The sequence below is a fragment of the Sceloporus occidentalis genome, unplaced genomic scaffold, assembly GCF_023333645.1.
Source record: "Sceloporus occidentalis isolate IW3139 unplaced genomic scaffold, rSceOcc1.0.p SCAF_3, whole genome shotgun sequence".
Lineage (NCBI taxonomy): Eukaryota > Metazoa > Chordata > Lepidosauria > Squamata > Phrynosomatidae > Sceloporus > Sceloporus occidentalis.
Window position 1 is genome coordinate 121603782 of NW_028316983.1, and position 21109 is coordinate 121624890.

The following is a 21109-nucleotide window of genomic DNA, read 5'->3' on the forward strand; positions in this document are numbered from 1 at the left end:
TGGAAGGGGGCTGGACTGGATGGCCCTTGTAGTCTCTTCCAACTCTATGATTCTAAACCAAAAGTTTACTAATGGCTTTAATCTCTATTTACATAGAATCTATATCCTAATCTAACTAGTGAATACAGTGGTGCCTCGGGTTACGAAAGTAATTCGTTCCGCGGCCGCTTTCGTAACCCGAAAGGCTTCGTAAGCCGAAAAACCCATAGGCGCTAATGGGGAAAAGCCGCGATTCCGTGCGAAAAAGCCGAAAAAAGCACCAAAAGTTTTTTCGTAACCCGAAAAAACATTCGTAACCCGGAACAATAATTCCCTATGGGAATTTTTCGTATCCCGAAAATTTCGTAACCTGGGTATTTCGTATCCCGAGGTACCACTGTAGTTTGGGTAAAAGAAATATTTATCTTACCATCTTTCCAAAAAGAGCAGGAAGATGGAAACACAACATCTCAGGAGGAAATCTTGAGAGACAATGTCAGTTAGTCCCAAAGGGGGAATGACCTAAGTCAATGGTTAGTTTGAATGAGCGAAAGAGAGGGGGAGAGAGTATGTTTGCATACAGGAATTCACTATCTATCTAAAGAGGGGGAAAGAGAACACAAAAATCTTTTAACAGGGTGTCATCAACATACTGGTGGCACTGAACCCTTAAACTCCAGATGAGCTCTCCAGTGGTTTCATCCACTGAAGAAACTAGATGGGAAGCAAGTCAACTCATTTGACATGTGGATGTGTGGATACTGTAGATTGCTAAAAAGACAAATAAATGGGCCCTAGAGCAAATCAAGCCTAACAAGTGTTAGCCTCTCCCTCAAAAGTGAAAACCTACCCTTCCCAATCTATTTCAACCAGAGAACAAACCTCCACTCTTTCAGCCCTTTTAAATTACTGTTCAGCCAGAAGCATTAATTCAACATGTGGTCAAAAGAGAGGTCTACAGGTCAAATATACAGATTTTGGGTATAATTCAGAACAGCTGAAAGAGCAAGTTTTTGAAAGATAATCTGTGAAAAATTATCTTTTTGAGGATGTCTGTAATGTAATACTGGAAAATAACTGGAAAATATTCAACATACCAGGGTTCAGGACAATCTTTTTTTTTCTTGTCATGCAAATTGAATAGGAACTGTTTCCTAAGGAAAATGTGTTGCGGCTGCAGAGCTGTGCAAGTGTGCATTGGGAAATGTTAAAAAGAGTGGATAATGTGGATGCTTCTCTCCTTGCTCCTCATGGAACCACTCCCTCAAGGTGAAAGGTGAAAGCAGGAAGAAAGGTAGGTGAATGTGAAGCAGTCTATAGGCTGAAGCCACTTGCATCAAAATAAATCACAGTATAGTAGCTTCAGAGTATAGAATTGGTCAGCAAGCTGTCTTTCTATCTTCCCTTTTCACCTTTGGAAAGAGGATTGCTGTGTAGGGAAGAGGTAAGGTCTGTCCTCCATTTACAGGTTAACACACATCAAAAAACCACAAGACATAAAATCCATCATCAAAGCAATCTGAAGAAATCTAGGATATAAGTCCAAAACTGGCATGAAGCTGATGTGAGGAGTGCTTCATGCACTGTACATTATAATGACATAGGGAAAAATCCTAGTGATTATTAGCCCTTAGTCACCACTCTAAAACCACATAGCTGGGTATCTGATTAAAAAAATCACAAACCCACTGAGATCAAGCAGACTAAATGCTGGAGGGACAACTAAATAAAGTAATTTTGCTTGCTCTTTTCCTAGCACCTTCTTGCTAGTTGAAAGTGGAAAACTACTAGTGCCTGTAATGGTGACTGCTTTTGATTTGCAAGAGACCAGCCAAAGAGCTGCAGCAGGCCCTGCACAGCTACCTGAGCATTATTTTTTCATGCTTAGCTGCCAAGAGAGCTTCTCAAAGGGCCACTTGTTTCACAGTGTTTACTGTCTGGTCACGGGACTCAAGCCCAAACCTTCTGTCCGTAACTTGCACATAAGGTACTGAGATAACTGAGGTACATGTTATGAGGAATATGATGTTTCTTTGCACTTCTTACACACAGCCAACATCTTTACTAGACAACGTAGAAGCTGGGGACTACTCAAGGAAACTGACTGGCAATAAAGTGAACCAGGGATTTGAAAAAGGCGGGGTACAGACCGCCAGAAGAGGCGCCTTCCCGGCACCTCTCTTTGCTCCATGGGAGCGCTGCAGCAACCAAATTGTGCAGCGCTGCTGTGGAGCAAAAGAGGAGCGCCTGGAAGCGGCTCCTTTTTGTGGCGCCGCTGTGACGCCGCAAAGTGCCAGAGCCAGCGCGGTGACATCACAGCTGCGCTGTCCCATCTGGAAGCGGCACAGCTGCGATGTCACCATTACGCACCCCGTCTGGTGGATGTGCCGCAGCTGCGGCATCCTCATCACATGCAAGGGTTGTCGGCCGTGTGGGCACACCACCCACCAGGCAACCCTCAAACGTGACAAGAGCACTGCAAAGGCACATCTGTTCCGGGCCAAAGAAAGCAATTTTTCACTCACTGAATAATTTGACACGGAATTTGCGCCATAAGATGCAGTGTTTGTCAGAGTCTTAAATGACTTTTTATCAGAGACCAGACCATGTATATTAGTCCCCTCAGAAAGTATTATCTATGACAGCTAAATGGAACTTCCAAATTCAGGGGAAGTATATACAGTATCTCATTATTTGATGCTGTGACAGAGGAACAGGAGAGCTGGCAGTTGTATTTATGCACTGCTTGTGCATTTCTAGGAACATTAAGCTACTCATGGCTGGAATCAGAACACTGGGTTAGATGGGCTTTTCATCAGATCCAGCATTGCAGCTCTTTTGATCTTAGTTGAAGAGAGTGGCTACTTAAAACTTAATAAAAAGCAAACACGTTATAGGACATGAAAGATCACCTCCTCAGGGAAGATACCAAGGTTTTAAGTTGTTTTTAATATCTTAACTTGAGTGTCTTAACTTTAAAATGTACACTTCTAGACTACCTATAATCACCTACACATTTTGTTGAAAGGTAAGTCCTGTTTTATAAATTAGACCTACTCCCAGATAAGTGGGTAGAAGGTTGCAACCTTAGAGACCATGTATTTGTTCTATCATATCTCAATACTAAAAAGACAATTACTAGAGCTAAGACTGCAAGAGCTAACAATGAGACCTGGTCTGATGGATTCAACATGGTCTATGTGAGACCTGGTCTAAATTAATGTAAATTTACACTGCAGGTTCATATGAAGTATTTAACTACAGTGGCTTTATCCACTCATGGAGACAATATTATGAAAGTGTTGGGTCTATAAATTCTTTTACGTTTTTGGTTGAAATCAGATGTAACATTTAATGGGAGTTATCTGCTTTGTGAGCATAACATGACCTCTAGTGTGTCATCAACCTATCAAGGGTTGATGTCAGGGTCATCAAGGGTCACCCATCTCCATCTGGTACTCTCCTCACACTGACCTCCTCTGTTCTCTCATCCATCCAGCCTTTAATGTGAGCACAAACAGTTATGCCTGCTGGAATTTTGTATGTTCTTTGGTACTGTTTTACTTTCCTTCATCCTTTACATCCTTTGTTACATGTCCTTAAGTTTTACCCTCGACTTATCCAAGGGTCATATCAAAATCTAAGATTTTGGCCCCAAAATTTGCCCCTCGACTTATACATGAGGTTGACTTATAATCGAGTATATACAGTAAATAATATTTGTCAGATTTCTCATCCTTGACAAGAAAGAAGCATGCTACTGAGAAATGAGCAACCACAACAAGATTTTCCTTACATAGAGCAAAAGGAAGAGTGCTTTCCTATATACATGCTGTCAGGCTCTCCACAATTTTTGCAAAAAGCCTCTAAGCAAAACTACTCCCTTTCACCTTTGTGAGGCAAAGCATACACAGAGCTAGAGATAGAGAGAGAAAGTGAGAGTGTGTGCAAGCATAAAAGGAACAGATTGATGAAAAATACAGAAAACCCACTTAGAAAACCCACTTAGTCTTTCAGGGTTGTTTTTTTAATCTATGCAAAAAAACTATATTTTATATAAAAATCACTTCAGTGGTTTGCATAACTAACAGCCTCAAAAATGGAAATGCTGTCTTCAAAAATGCACTAGAAGCCCTCATTGTCTTACTCATTAATGAGAAAAGTGTTGAGGTTTGTTCTTCTCCTGCACAAGAACAAGATTATAGCTTATCATGGCATCCTAGAGTTGGAAGAGACCCCAAGGGCCATCCAGTCCAACCCCCTGCAATGCAGGAAATCACAAAGTACTCCCAACAGATATCCACCCAGCCTCTGCTTAAAGACCTCCAAAGAGGGAGACTCCATAAGAAAGTGTATTGGTTGGGCTTATGGTGACCAGAAAGTGAACCTATCACAGGGTTTTCACAGGAGATTATTATTTCTATAACAATAATAATAAACCAGCTGTCAGGTGGCAGATGTAAGACTGGGTAGTGGTGGGAGCATAACCTGATACCAACTAATTGGCTATAAGGCATCACTTTAGTGAGAATAGGATTATGCTGGAACACTTAGTTTTATTCATCCGGTGTGTAAAAACTGGGAACTGCTGCCTAATGGTTTTTAGAATTGTGTTAATGTGTTTTAATTGTTAAACTTATTTTATTGTCTGTTTTAAAGTATAACGTGTAAAGAAAATGGGGCTACCATTTCAGTTGTCCAGGACAGAGGTAAATATGGCAACGGTATGGTGACATATCATTACAGGGGAAGGAAAGAGAGATACTCAACACCTGTCTTATCTTCCAATCAACCTGCCATCCTCAGGAGCCTGTAGAGTGAACCAAGCCATGCACAAAACCTCACCTTGCTCCTCTGTAACTTCTCAAAAAGCCCTCCCTGACATGCTGGACCTAAACAGCTATAGACCAGTATCAAACCTCCCTTTTCTAGACAAGATAAGTGAGAGGCCAGCTGCTTTCCAACTCCAGGCAGTCTTGGATGATACAAATCATCCAGACCCATTTCAATCTGGCTTCAGAGCAGGATACAAAGTTGAGACTGCTATGGTCACTTTAGTGGATGATCTCTGACTTAACACTGACAGGAAGAGTGTGTCCCTGTGCTTTTGGACCTCTTGGGGATGTTTGATACCATCGCCCATGGTATCTTTCTGGAATGCCTGGGGCATTTGGAAATTGGAGGCACTGTGCTTCAGTGGTTCCGGTTCTATCTTTGGGTAGGTTCCAAATGGTAGTGCTTGGGGATAGCTGCTCCTCAAAAAAGGAGCTGTTATACGGTATACCATTAGATGTCATCCTATCCTAAATGCTATTCAACATCTACATGAAACAGCTGGGAGAGAGCATTTGGAGGCATGGAGGAGGGCTGCTATCAGTATGCTGATGACACCCAAATATATTTCCCTGTGCCTTCAAATACAGCCTCACTAAGGATATTGTGTCTCCTCTGAATCAATACCTGGAGGAGGTAATAGGCTGGGTGAAGAAAAACAAATAGAAGCTGAATCCAAATAAGACAGAGCTGCTTACTGTCAAAGTCATAACCTGGGTTTGGAGGTGTGTCAACCAGTCCTGGATGGGGTTACACTCCCCCTGGAAGACTGAGTTTGCAGCCTGGCAATGCTTCTGGATCTGCTGCTCCAAATGAAAGCTCAGATAGATGCGATGGCCAGGAGTGCTTACTATCAGCTTTGGCTGTTACTCCAGCTGCGCCCCTACCTAGAGCTGGAGGAATTAAAGATGGCAATGCATGCACTGGTAACCTCAAGGCTGGACTTCTGCAATGCGTTGTACATTGGGCTACCTCTGTAACAAGTTCGGAAACTTCAATTAGTTCAAAACACGGCACATCCAAGAGTGAACATATTACACCGATCTTAAAATCACTCCACTGGCTGCCAATTAGTTTCTGGGCAAGGTACAAAGTGTTGGTTAGTACCTTTAAAGCCCTACATGATTTGAGTCCAGTAGGACTGAATCGTTTCCTCCCTTATAATCCGTCCTGTACACTCAAGCCCTCTGGCAGAGATTTACTCCTGGACTAGATTGGTGAATGTCAGCCAGAGGACTTTCTCTTCAGCTGCCCCTAGATTGTGGAACAAACTGCCAGAAGAGATTCGACAGCTAAATACGCTTCCTGAATTTAAAACAGCATTGAAGACCAGTCTCTTTCAGCAGGCTTATCCAGATAAATTTAAATTATGAATTGAGATGGTGAATTGTAAATGGAGACTGTTTTAAAATGTGTGTCTTATTCATTCTTTTAAACTGTTGCATGTTTTAATTAATATGGTTTAACTGATGTTAATTATTGATTTGTTGTTGTTCCCTGCCTCAATCTATAGGGAAGGTGGGTAAGAAATAAATATTGTTGTTGTTATCATCATCTTGCCAAGTTTCCTCAGCAGTTTCTGCCATCCTCTAAGGCCGAGAAACTGTGACTTGTCTAAGGTGTAGGATTCATGGCAAAGGATTGGGTTTCATGGCCAAGTTGCCAGGTTTCTGCCATTCTCTGAGGCTGAGAGACTGTGATTTGCCCAACCCACCTAGTGGGTTCATGCCCATGTATGAATTCAAACCCTGTTCTCCAGAATCATAATCCAATGCTCAGACCACTACACCACACAGGCTTTAAGGTGATTTTGACTTATGATGACCCTATGAATGAGAGTACTCCAAGTGACCCTATCCTCAACAGCCCTGCTCAGGTCTTGCAGACTGAGAGCCCTGGCTTCCTTGATTGACTATATCCATCAAATGCAGTCTTCCTCTTCATCCAGTTTCTGCTTAAAAACCTCCCAAAAAGGAGAACCCACACTATGATACAGCATATTCCATTGTTGAACAGATTTTATCATCAAGAAGTTCTTGCAATCATTTAAGAGGAATCTCTGTTCCTGTAGTTTGAATCCATTGTCTGGAGAAGCAGAAAACAAGTTTGCTTCATCCTCAATAACGATGGACATTCCTTACAAATATTTAAACATGGCTATCATGTCACCTCTTTAATTGGCCTCTTCCTCAAGCTTAACATAGCCAGCTCACTAAATCATCCTTCATAGGGCGTAGTTTCCAGATCTTTCCCATTTTGTTCACCACCCCCTGTATTCCAGGTGAGGTATAACCAAAGCAAAATAGAGTGGTATTATTATTTCCCTCAATCTAGACACTATACTCCCATTGATGCGGCCTCTCATTAAACAGAGAGTCCGTGAACATTTAGAAGGGTTTCTAAAAATGAAGTCATGCCAGACTAATCTGATCTATTTTTATGATAAATTTACCAGTTTGGTAGAAGAAGGGAATGCTATGGATATGATTTCAGTAAGGTGTTTGACAAGGTCGCCCATGACATTCTTGCAAACAAGCTAGTAAAATGTGGCCTAGACAATGCAATTGTTAAGAGGATTTGTAATTAGTTGACCGGCTAAGCCCAAAGGGTGCTCAGCAATGGCTCCTCTTCATCCTGGAGAGAAGTGATCAGTGGGGTGCCACAGGATTCTGTCCTGAGCACAGTGCTATTCAATATCTTTATCAATAACTTGGAGGACAGAATTAGGGGCATACTTATCAAATTTGCACATAATATCAAACTAGGAGGAGTAGCCAGTACCCCAGAGGACAGGATCAAAATCGTTCTCTATAGGGCATGGTTTCCAGATCTTTAAACCGAGGTTGGATGGCCATTTGTCAGGGGCGCTTTGATTGTCTGATTGTAACTTCCTGCATGGCAGGCGGGGTTGGACTGAATGGCCCTTGTGATATCTTCCAACTCTATGATTCTATGAAGATTCATAAAGACTTTAATAGATTAGAAAGCTAGCCCAAAGCTAACAAAATGAATTTCAAGGTAGAGAAATATAAGGTACCACACTTAGGGCAAAATAAATGAAATGCATAGATATAGGATGGGGGACACCTGGCTTCATGAAACTACATATGAAAGGGATCCAGGAGTCCTAGTGGACCACAAGTTGAACATGAGTCAACAGTGTGATGCAGCACTAAAAAACCCAATCTAATTCTAGGCTGAATCAACAGAAGTATAGTATCTATCAAGGGAAGTCATAGTGCCACTCTATTCTGCCTTGGTCAGGTCTCACCTAGAATACTGTGTCTAGTTCTGGGCACCACAATTCAAAAAGGATGTTGACAAGAGAAGGGCAGCCAAAATGGTAAAGGTTCTGGAAATCATGTCCTATGAGGAGATACTTAGGGAGTTAGGTATGTTTACCTCGCTTCCTAAGATAGGAGAAGAGAAGGTTAAGAGGTTAGATATGATAGCCTTGTTTAAATATTTCAAGGGATGTCATACTGAGGATGGAGCAAGCTTGTTTTCTGCTGCTCCAGAGAATAGGACATGGAACAATGGATGCAAGCTACAAGAAAAGAGATTCCACCTCAACATTAGGAGGAACTTCCTGACAGTCAGGAAGTTTGACAGTGGACCACTCTCCGTCGGAGAGTGGTGGATTCTTCTTCTTTGGAAGTCTTTAAACAGAAGCTGGATGGCCACCTGTTGGGAGTTCTTTGATTGTGATTTCCTGCATGGCACGGGATTGGACTGGACGGCTCTTGTGGTCTTCCAACTTATTATTATTATTATTATTATTATTATTATTATTATGCTTTATTTAGATAGCACTGTAGATTTACACAGCGCTGTACATATAAACAATAAAATAGATAAAGTAAACCTGCTCATAGTGTACAATTTAAGAAATAATGGCATAATACATATAAATAATACATAACAATACAGGAAAGGATACAATAAAGTAAAGCAGGCAACAAATTAAAAATGTCAAATAACAAATAATAATCACGCAATGCCTGGGAACACTTCTCTGAACAGGATAGTCTTCAACTCTATGATTTTCTGATTCTCTGACATGAAGCATTAGATACAATTTTTAAAATTGGGAGAAATATCTATATTTTTACTTCCTCAAACAGCAGTTCAGTGCTGTAGGAGGCTGCAGGCATTTGCCCATAGTGAGCTCATGTGGTGATTTATGGGTCAGGCTTTTACCCCAGGTATCTCAGTGTGGCAAGTTACTGTATGAAAAGCAGAAGCCCAAGACCCTTTTTGGTAAATGGAACTAGCTGAGTTATTTTTAGATCTTGGAGAATGTTTTCATAATTTAGGGAAGAAAATTGAACATCCCTGAGCTGAGACAAGCCCCCATAGTCTCCTTCCATTACACTTGTTGTCAACTTCCTTTGAGTCGACCACAACTCATGGAGACCCTGTAGATGAGATATCTCCACGATCCCATCCTCCACTGCTTTGCTCAGTTCCTGCAAACTCATGTCCGTGTCCTCCCTGATTGAGTCTAGCCATCTGACATATCGTCTTCCTCTCTTTCTACATCCCTCCACCTTTTCTGGCATTACTAATGATTGATGCCTTTTCATTATGTGGCCAAAGTACGAAAGCCCCAATTTGATCATCTTGGTTTCCAAAGAGATTTTAGGCTTGATCTGCTCAATGACACATTTATGTGTGATCTTTTGATCTTTAATAAATAATGTATGTAATGACCCATTTGTTTGGCTTTTTGGGCCATCCATGGTATCCTCAGCACTCTTCTCCAGCACCACATTTCAAATGAGTTGATTTTCATTCTGTCTGCTTTCTTTACTGTCCAGCTCTTACATCCACACATGGTGATAGGGAATACGATGCCTTGGACTATTCTAACTTTAGCACTCAGTTGTATATCTTTATTATTCAAGATCCTCTCTAGTTCTTTCGTATCTGCCCTTCCCATTCCCAGTCTTCTCCTTATTTCTTGAGTGCAATCACCATTCTGAACAATGGGAACTCTATAACTATTTTGATTTTCTCATTGTCTAGGTTAATTTTTTGTATTTCTCCTGTAGTCATTATTTTCTTTATGTTCAACATTACTCCTGCCTTTGCACTTTGATCCTTGATCTTCCTTAGTAATTGTTCCAAGCCTATGATGTTTTCCACTAGTATTATGGTGTCATCTGCCTATTTTAAGATTGTTGATATATCTTAGATTGTTGATTATATTGGGGGGGGGGGGGTTGAGATGGCCACTCACCCCCTGGACCTCCTTGCCTTCACACACACCTTTTATTATAACCTCAGGTCTATAGAATATGGTTATTATCTGGGTCTGTCAACAGAAGCAGCACTCTCATGCCTTACCTGGATTGACCTGAGCTTTCACAGCACTTGGAAGAACCAGCAGCATTATCAGTATCTGGGGAGATGTAAGCATCTTCAGATCCTATCACAGCTCTGTAGATATGCTAGCCTAGAAAGAAATAAGAAGACATGTAGAATAAATACATAACTAAAATTGCAGTGACTTGAATACTTCCTAGCAAATAACTCACAGAGTATACATGTAGAAGAATATACTATAAGACTTTAACTGTAAACAGCTTGGGCCCATTTACTAAAAAGGGTTATTTTTGACATAAAATAGTTCTTCCTAAACTGGCGGCCTCGAAATGTATTGTCTATGATGGCTTAGGACAGGGGTAGGCAACCTGCGGCCCGCGGGCCGGATGTGGCCCGGCGAGGCCTTGGGACTGGCCCCAGCCCGGTCCTGCCGCCAATTGCCGCCAGGGCCTTTGGGGGGCAATTGTCTATAGAAGCCTCAGAAACATGCATTTATATTAACATTTTTTTAAAAATCAGCAATTTTTTTCACGTGTCCTCCATTTTTTTTTAAAAAAAGTGTCTTCCATTTGAAAATTTTGTCCTACATTTGTCCTGGTTTATTTATATATTTAATTTTTTAAAAAAATTATTTAATTATTTATTTTTTGGCTTCGGCCCCCCAGTTGTCTGAGGGACAGCAACCCGGCCCCCGGCTCAATAAGGTTGCCTACCCCTGGCTTAGGATAAGAGGAGTTGTAATCCAAGACATCAGGAAGGCAACAAGTTGAAGAAGGCTGCCCTGCGAGAATTTAACCTAAAACCTATAGCTTAAATACATTAGGTGACCAAGAGCTTTAATAAGATGCTACTTTCTTTCTCTTTATTTTAATGGCTATTATCTCTTTATTTCATACTTTTTGTACCTGTATCTGTGCCTTGGGCTGCTGGACTGTGCCACCGAGAACACAAGACAAGCTCTTCCAACTTATGCCTTGGTAAGCTAGATGTCTTTTTCTGAAAATGAAGTCGCTCTCTCTTCAGAACACTGATATACTTCTTTTCCTATGACAAACATTTTAAAAATTAATTAAAATATGTTCTAAAAATAAAATAACTAATGAAAATTAAACTAGCACTTCATACTAGGATGTGAGTTTTAGATATAATAATGCCATGATTCCATTCCTTAAAATGACTTCACAGCTGTCTTACGAACAATCACTGTGACAAAAGTTTTATTTTCTACATCTCAATTTCTGCTTTACACTCTTTCTGCATCTCTTGAAAACAGGTCCGTTATCTCCAACTGAAGAGAGCATTTGATGCATATGATGGTGTGTGTCCACAAATGCATATGCCATAATTGGTGTCTTAAATCTTTAAGATGCCATAAATCTTTTGATGCAATACCCCTTGAGGGTGTTGGGTGAAACTCTTAGGAAAGACTGGGGATTCTGTTGCTGTATCACTTACTCTGCTATTCAACAATTTTCCTGTATGAGCTCACAGAGGTCTTCTTTGTCTTCATGTTCAAAACCACTAGGATGGTTGGGGAACATAACACTGAGTGAATTATACTTTTTGGTCATTAAAATGTGTGGTTGGACTAGACAAGGGTTGCACTAAATGGCCCTTGTAGTCCCTTCCAACTCTAAGATTCTTCAATTTTCAAAAGATACATAGACAAATGTATTTAAACTTATGCAATATACTAGTAATAGGTAAAAGGTAACTACCGGTATTCGGCTAAGGCTAATAACCCAGAGGACAGAATGATAATTCAAAATGACCTTACAGATTAGAAAGATGAGCCAAAACTGACAAAATGTAAGGTACTGCACTTAGGCAGAAAAAGATGAAATGCATAGATATAGGATGGAGGACACCTGGCTTAACAAGACTACCTGTGAAAGGGATCTAGGAGTCCTAGTAGACCAGAAGTTGAACATGAGTCAACAGTGAACATTCAGGGGTAGATGTGTTGGCCATTTAATAAGTACACACAAAAATCCATGAGTGATATTTTTGGATTGGATTGCAAAAGATGGGTCCCTGTTGAGAAGCAAATGGACTTTAAATTTTCTCAACTTTGAAAATCTCCCTATTGCCACACGGTCAGGACGACCTTGCTTGCAAAAGATATCCTCCCCATCATAACATCTTTACTAAGGACTGAAACAACCTACAGTCAACTGACTAACATCTCCGATTGGGTTTTCCCCCTTCATGTTTTGTTTGTAACATCTTGACTGATGAAGAAGCCCGTGGAGCCTCAAAAGTTTGCAACAAGTATATTGTGTGTTCCAGTTGGCCAGTAAAGGTATCACTGATGGATTTTTGTTTGTATGAGTCAACAGTGTGATGTGGCTGCTAAAAAAGGCCAATGCAATTCTAGGCTGCATCAATGGAAATATAGTGTCTAGATCAAGGGAAGTGCAGTCAGCCCTCCCCAGAGACAGGCTTGCCTTCTGCGGCTTTGAGCTTATGTAGAAGGCAAGCCCCAGCAGAAATAATGGCACACACCGCATTATTTTCTATGGGGCTTGAGCATATGTTCTTTTCCGCATACATGCACGGGGGGGGGGGGCCGGAATGGATCCCCCACATATGAGGAGGGTGGACTGTAATTGTGTCACACTATTCTGCTTTAGTCAGGCCTCACCTGGCACCACAGGCTCCACAGTTCAGAAAGGATGTTGGCAAGCTGGAGCATGTCCAGAAGAGAGCAACCAAAATGGTGAAGTGCCTGGAAACCATGCCCTATGAGGAAAGACTTGGGGAGCTGGGTATGTTTAGCCTGGAGAAGAGAAAGTTAAGAGGTGATATGAAGTCCTGTTTAAATATTTTAAGGGGTATCATATTGAGCATGGGGCAAGCTTGTTTTCATCTGCTCCAAAGAATAGGACACGGAACAATGGATGCACGCTACAAGAAAAGAGTTTCCACCTAAACATTAGGAAGAACTTCTCGACAGTAAGAGCTATTCAACAGTGGAACACACTCCCTCAGAGTGTGGTGGAATATCGCTCTTTGGAAGTTCGTAAACAGGCTTTGTTGGGTGTTGTTTTAATCGTGTGTTTCTGCACTACAGGGCATTGGAGTGGGTGGCTCTTGTAGTCTCCTCCATCTCTTTGACTCTTTGATATTGTCCTCCACACCCAGTCTTGGGACTTCTCAGTGGTACTAACTTCTAAATAACTATTTGTAGAGCTGCCCCATAAAACTTATTTATTCTGTAAACAACTCTGATTAGTTTTGCAATATTTCACTCCCTACAGTCTATTCCTGTGAAGACATGTGTTAATGAGAATTCTCCTTCTTCTTTCCCATATTTTATCCTAGGCCTGTAAATTAGTCAGTAAACATTTTTCTACACTAATAATGTTAATAGAATCATAGAACCACAGAGATGAAAGGGATCTCATGGGCCATCAAGTCCAACCTCTGCTCAATTCAGGATCTCCAGTTTGGATTGCTCTAACTGCTTCTATGAACAATATTGGTCTAGAAAAACATTTACTAGTTTAACTGTCCATCTGAATACCAGGAAAAGAAAATCCAGAATTACTGTTGTTACAAAGGCTTTTCTACCTTGCTTCCCTGGAAGCAGCTTTACTTCTCAGTGGAAAGAGGTTATAATGATTCTGCTCCATCCTCTTCCTGACCTTAAGTATGTTGCCATTACACTCCTTCTAAAACATCTGAATTGGCCAATATTTTCTTTCTGACCCCCCTCCCCACATAAAGGGGAAATGCATCTGCTCAAGTGATTTGAACCCTGATCTCCAGAGTCATAGTCCAAAGGCTTCTATCTGAATAAATTTTTTTCCAGTCAGACCAGTCCCTGACTGTATTTATATATTTTAAAGAAATTGCATAAAGTTTGGGTTTGTTATGTACAGTTTGCTTTAGGATGCATGAAGGAACCTGTACTCAGGACAAGAACATCAGAACTGAATACGGATAAACAGAATGGTTCCCAATTGGAAAAGGCAAGGCTGCCTACTATCACCCTATTTATTCAAACCACATGCAGAAAATATTGAAGTGCAGGCTTAGGCTCAGAGGTAGGAGTGGTGAAGTTCAGAGGTAGGAGCATAAACAATCTAAGATATGCAGATGACACAATACAGTGGACCCTTGGTATCCAATGGAGTTTGGTTCCACGATCCCCTCATGGATACAAAAATCTGTGGATGCTCAAGTCCCATGAAAAACAATGGTATAGTAAGATGTGTCCCTTATGGAAAATGACAAAATCAAAGTTTGCTATTTGCAATTTATACTTTAAAAAAATATTTTCATGAATGCTTGAATTCGTGGATAAAGAATCCATGGATACGGAGGGCCAACTGTACTAACTAGCACAAAACAACAAAGACCTGGAGCAATTATTGAGGAAGGTCAAGGAGGAGTGCCAAGGCAGACTTGATGGCAAACATTAAGAAAATAAAACAAATGACCAAGGAAGATCTACAAGAATTCATCCTAGATAACAAGAAAATTGAAATAGTCCAATAGTTCTCATACCTTGGATCAAATGTTAATCTGAACAGATAACTGCAGTCAAGAAATCAGAAAAAGACTAGGACTGGGAAGGACAGATATGAAAGACCTGGACAAGATACTAAAAAGGAAAGATATAACTCTGAACACTAAAGGTGTTCTCAAACTAGATTATTTCTGCAGTGTGTTTTTGGATCCGTTGCCTACTCTCCCACTGTCCCAATGTGACAGGGCCAGTCCCAATTAATCCTCTCTTCTCCCACTTTTTCAGCTGCATATAACATATACCAGCTTCTCTGCCCTTCCCACTCTCTCTCTCTTTATAATTGCTGTGAACTGGTGCAGTAGTAGTTTGCACCCACTCAATTCTGCAGAGGGGAGAGAACAGGAGGGGACAGACTTTGACCTCTCCCTACAGACTGAAGCAAAACTAAACCTCACCTAACTTGTGTTTTCTTATTCATTCTCATTCATTACTTTCAGCAGCTTGACCACACTTTGATGTCAGAGGGGATGGTCATATCACAAATATATCTAGCCCAGCCATATCAGATGGATGCTTCTGGGAAGCCCACAAACATAAAGACAGCAGCTGAAGACAGCCAGAGCAGTCCTCGGACAACGCTGGCTCTTCAGCTTACGAACGGAGATGAGCACCACCTCCTACAGTCAGTTACAACTAGACAATCACATCAAGGGACTCCCTTTACCTTTTACCTATGTGTATATACTACCCACTTGTCCCTCCACATTTATGCCTTTGACTTTTGTGGATTTGATTATTCACAGATTTTATTAATATGTTCTCCCTAGGAATATCTAGGTCCAATGGTGCAACTCTGTGGTCAACTTTAACCAAAAGTCGCACTGAAGGACGTAAAGATTCCTAGATAGAACGCTCCACTAGGCCTTTGTAGCTCCTACAGTGCAGTTCTATGATCAGTGTCTGTCGGATGTTGACCATAGAGTTGCACTGGAGAAGCACCTAGAGCTTACTAGAGAGGCGTCCTCTCAGAAAAAAAACATAAGTGTTTTTGTTATTTGCATTTTTCCTACACTGACGGGGGTCCTGTGCCCCTAACTCCAGTGAATTTAAGGGGAAAGTATATATATGTATATATGTGTGTGTGTGTGTGTGTGTGTGTGTGTGTGTGCATGCGTGTGTTCACGTGTGTGTATATGGACAGGTTGCATACCTGTAACGGTGTTTCTTCGAGTGGTCATCTGCGAATACATAAAAATGAGTTGCACTGCACCTGCACAGTGCTGCTCAGAAAACTTCTGGAATCACTGGGCAAAGTTAACGTTACAGCTTTTTGGCAGTAGCCCCGCCCATCCCTTATAAGCCCCCTGCGTTCCCACTTTTTCTCCAATTCCGAAATTTACGCCGCGTAAGTGACATAAGAATGAGCCAATGAAGAGCAGGACACTGAGGGGAGGACGGGCGGGATTTGTATGTATTCGTAGATGATCACTCAAAGAAATACCGTTATAGGTATGCAAACTGTCCTTCTTCTTCGTGGTCTCTGCGAATCATACAACTGTCCTGCAGAGTGAGAAGGTCCGGACGGAACTCAAGCCAGAGAAAGTGTCTCCTGGAAAGCTGGATCAGGGATGGAAACCACGGCTGTCTCGGCCACCAAGGAGTGATAAGGATGGCATCTGAGCAATCTCTTGTCATCTTGGACACCACCCTGGTGATCAGTAGGAAAGGAGGAAAGGTGTACAGTATCTCTCCTGACCAAGTGAAGGTGAATGCATCTCTGAGGGAGTTCTCATTGCGCGCTCAGGAGCAGAACTGGGGACAGTGGCTGTTGAGAGCAGTAGCGAAGAAGTCGATCCGGGGAGCTCCCCACCGACTGAAGAGGCCGTTGACCATCTCGGGATGGAGCCTCCACTCATGGCAGACTGAGGAAGACCTGCTGAGCTGGTTGGCCAAGTCGTTCTCCTCCCTAGGCAAGTGAATTACTCAGAACAGAATCCCTCTCAGGATATACCAGTCCCAGATGCGAAGCGTGATGTCTAGCAGGGTCCGAGACTTGGTGCCCCCTTGTTTGTTGAGGTAGTACATCATGGCTGTGGTGTTTTCTGTCAACAAAAGCACTACCTTGTTGGCCAGGTTCGTCTCGAAAGCTCTCAAGGCCTTTTCCAAAGCCAGCATCTCCAGGGCATTGATGGGGAGAGACTGCTCTGTAAGAGATCACCTTTCCTTGATGAAGAGAGTTGACATGTGGGCACTCCAACCTTCCATGGAGGCATCTGTGGTCAGGGCGACCTGAGGCTGCGGCGGAGAAAAAGGCATGCCAACGCAGATGTTCCAGGAGTCGAGCCACCAATGGAGGGAGCAGGCAACAGGTCTCGGGACGGTGAAGCACTTGGACGAAGGGTCTGTCAGTGAATTGAAGGCCGACAGGAACCATGCTTGACGGGGCCGAAACCGCAGTCTTGCCCACGGGTCATCAAGGCCATGTGACCTAGGGCTACCTGGACTTCACTGGCCTGTACTTGCCTGTCATCGAGGCAAGTCCTGACCGAGGAGCAGAGAGCGTAGAAGCAGTCCTGAGGGAGACAGGCGAAGCAGACCTCGGAATTGAGGACAGTGCCAATGAACTTTATCTTTCTGGATGGTGAAAGATGGGATTTCTCCAGGTTCACCATGAGCCCAAGGGATGCAAGGAAGGAGAGGGCGAAGTGTATAACTCTCTGCAATTCGTCCACGGAGGGGGCGGCAAAGAGCCAGTCATCCAGGTATGGGAAGACTCTGGAGCCTCTTTGGTGAAGGTAGGCAACGATTGGAGCCATGCACTTGGTGAAGACCCTTGGAGCCATGGAGAGACTGAAGGGAAGGACATTGTAGTGGTACTTGTCGGGACCTACGGCAAAGGCCAGGAATCTCCGGTGACTCTCTCAAATCCCCATGTGGAAGTAGGCATCCTTCAGGTTGATTGTCGCGAACCACAGGCCCTGGTGCAACAAGGGCAGATTAGAGGCAAGAGTTACCATATGAAAACAACGGTAAACGAGATAGGAGTTGAGAGATCTCAAGTCCAGAATCAGCCTAATGCCCCCATCGGTCTTGGGCACCGTGAGGTATCTGGAGAAGAAACATATAGGGGCTTGAGAGGGGTCTACAGGCGAGATTGCGCCCTTAGCCAAAAGAGTGCGTACGTCAAAAAGGGTGTCTGAGGGGTGTGTGTGGAAATGACAGCTCCAGTTGGAAGGAGCTCTTCGAACTCGAGGGCATAGCCCCTACAGACAATGTCAAGGACACACGAGTCGGAAGTCACAGAGGCCCAGATGTTAAAGAAGGGCCTCAGGATGTCACAGAAAAAGGCAGAGGGAGCGACAGAGCACACAGGAACCCTTCAAGATCTCTTCTTGCTCTGGTCGGTATCCTGTCTGCGGTTCTTACGATAGCGAGCAGGGGGCTGGCGCTGGCCAGAAGAAGAAGAGGATTGGGACAGGTAGCTCTGCCTCTGGTGCTTCTGATGTTGGAATGGGCAGTCCTGCTGAAAGGGTCGCTGGCCCTGGCCGTACCATTGCCTCTGGTGCTTTCAAAACGGAGTCTGAGAAGGAGTAGATATATCGTGCTTCTTGGCGGCTGCCTTCATACGGTACTTGAAGTTGAGCCGATCAGTCTTGTGGTTGAATAGGCTGCATCGTCGAAGGGCATGTCTTCGATGGTGGCCTTCGCGTTTGGGTTGAGATCCGACGAGCGGAGCCAAGTGTGCCTTTTAAGGGCAATAGCTGCCGCCATGGCCATGGACTTGGCCGAGCAGTCCATGGAGTGATGGACTGAGGTGATGAGCCAGCTGCCAATAGAATGGGCCTCATTCCTGATCTCTGTGAGGACACGCTGACAGTCCTCCAGAACATCAGGAATGATGGGAGAGATCTTCTCCTTTAAGCACTGTATGTAGGCCCCCATACAGTCATTATAGTTGGCGACCTGAGTCCCAGAACGGAAGAGGAATAGGCCTTCTTTGCTAGGCCGTCAACTTTTTGGGCCTCTCAGTCTGCAAGGGAAGTGGACATCTTAGGAGTGAACGATTGCTGAGATCCCTCAACAATCGCTGAGTTTTGTTTGGGGTGTGCCAAGAAGACTGAGAAGGAGAAATCCTATAGAGAGCTTCAATCTTCCTAGTTGTGGGAGTCAGTGAGGCAGGTGCATCCCAAGAGCGCTTGGGTATTCTCTCAAGGGATGGCAGCCGCGGGATGGAAGGTGGTGGTGGTACCTTACCATGAATCCGTCTCCTCAATCGGGTCAGCAGCATCATCCTCGGTGTGAATGACCTGGATATCCAAGGTGTTAACCATCTTGATGATGTGCTCCATGAAGGTACAGACGTCGTCAGTAGGAGACGAGGTACCTGGCTGAAAGAGTTCCCGCAGAGATTGTGGGGTGGCCTCATCTGAGGAGCTCGAGTCAACCTGAGAAGTACAAGGATCTGTATGATGAGTTTTGTCATGATCAGATTCTGAAGAGTCAGGAATCAAGTCCACATGAGAAGATTGACGTGTCTGCTTAGCAGGGGCGACAACAGAACAGGGTCTTGTACTTGAAGGAGGAGAAGATGCGACAGCCGTTGGTGGTGGAGTGGACTGCGACCTCGGAGCAGACTTGGGCGTCGAAGGCAAAGTGGACCTTGGCATTGGTGGCACAGTGGTCTTGGGGCCCAAGTGACTCTGGACAATCTCCTGACTCACGGAGACAAAGTATCTGTCAGTCTCACTGTCATAGTAGTAGTCTGACCCGTCGTGGTGAGACACACGGGGAGGGGTGGCTGATGAATCTCTGCCTCGTGCACTTGAACTGTAGGGACTGGTGTCGGTGATCGACGACGAGGTGACCAAGAGGCGGTGTCAACATCCTCATCCGAGGGCTGATTGAAGGCCAATGTAGCAAGTGGAGAGGCAGCTGAGGCCAAGGCCGGATGGGCCTATGGAGAGAGTGGTACTGACGCATCCCGCCTGGGTACCGAAGATGAACCATGGCCCTTAGAAGAAGACCGCGCACCATCCAGAGTCTTGGTACAGGCCTTTTCATGAGAAGAGCCATGAGAGGAGATGTCTCCAGAATCCAAGGGCCTCTTCTTTGAGGAGCCCCGAGGAGAAACGTCTCCTGCATCGACTGACGTGCTCGTTCGGTCCCATCACCCTTTTCAGGGACTGCAGTAGTTGCACTTGGCTCAGTGGTGGAGCTCTGGGCCACAGAACCAGCAGTGGCTAGTACGGACTCCGAGGCAGCAGGTGCCGAAGCAGAGCGATAGGCAGGCTGGGGTTGAAGGGCCCGTTAGTACAGGGCAGCCAAGAGACAAGAGTCACAGTTCTTTCTGGCTTGAGGAGTCAGAGGGAGTCAAGGCAGGATGAGTGGGGATCCTGCCCGGGAATCTTACCACCACAGATGTCGCACTTTTTGAACAGTGCCGGAGACATCATGAGCCGAATCAAAGTCCTCTAAGCAAAGCCGTTAGATGTGCAGAAGAGTCAACAATACAAGGGGGGGGGGTTTCAGATCAAGAAAGGTCAAGATGGTCTGTTAGTCAAAATCCAGTGAAACAAGCAAGAAGCAGAAGCGAAGTTCCTAAAGCAGCTAACGCGGTGGAAAGAAGGAAAGAGCAGGAACGCAGGGGGCTTATACGGGATGGGAAGAGCTACCGCCAAAAAGTTGCAAAGTTAACTTTGTCCAGTGATTCCAGAAGTTTTCCGAGCAGCACTGCACAGGTGCAGTACAACCTATTTGTATGATTCGCAGAGACCATGAAGAAGAAAGATATATATATGTATGTATGTATGTGTGTATATATATAAATGTATTTATGTGTGTGTGTGTATATATATATATATATATATATATATATATATATATTTATGTATACGTATATGGGTGTGTATATATGTCAGTGTGTGTATATATATATATAAATGTATTTTGTGTGTGTGTGTGTGTGTGTGTGTGTGTATCTCTCTATATATAAATATATATTTATATATGTTTTTTGTGTGTTGGGGGGCTTGTTTGTGTGTATAACCTCCCTCACTTCATTCTCCACACTTCATGTAACATATTTGCACCATGAATTGTATTTTCCTACCTCCAAGGACTTTTTCACCCATTTTCCCAACCACAAACCTAAACAATGATGGCTTCTTCTGGTTCGGTAGATGGTGTCGCCAGGAACGGTTTGGATTCTTGGATCATGGGCTGCGGTTCCATGAGGAGGGATTTCTGGCAAGGGATGGGTTGCATCTCATGCTAGTTGGCAAAAACGTCTTTGCCAATAGTCTCAAGAATTTGATCAGGAGGGCTTTAAACTGAGTTATGTGGGGGAGGGAGACAGTATTCTGGAAGACAAAAGGGCTGGAGAAAATAGCCAAACTGTCATAGAGAGAACAAGACAAACAGTGCAAGGACCCAAAAGTGGGAGGCAAAAATGTTTACACAGGCAGCAAGTAAAGGGAACACATGGTCTTAAATGTC

At 43.5% G+C, this 21109-nt stretch overlaps 1 protein-coding gene across 1 annotated transcript in view; it reads right to left on the reverse strand.

Moving 5' to 3' along the window:
- LOC149316674 (discoidin domain-containing receptor 2) overlaps positions 1-10210 on the reverse strand; it is a 76168-nt gene extending 65958 nt beyond the window's left edge. Inside the window, exon 1 of the mRNA XM_089516011.1 lies at positions 10162-10210. Within this exon, the coding sequence (XP_089372137.1) occupies positions 10162-10207 (46 nt within the window). The 5' untranslated portion in view covers positions 10208-10210. The remainder of the gene's footprint in view (positions 1-10161) is intronic.
- Between the last annotated feature and the right edge of the window lie 10899 nt (positions 10211-21109).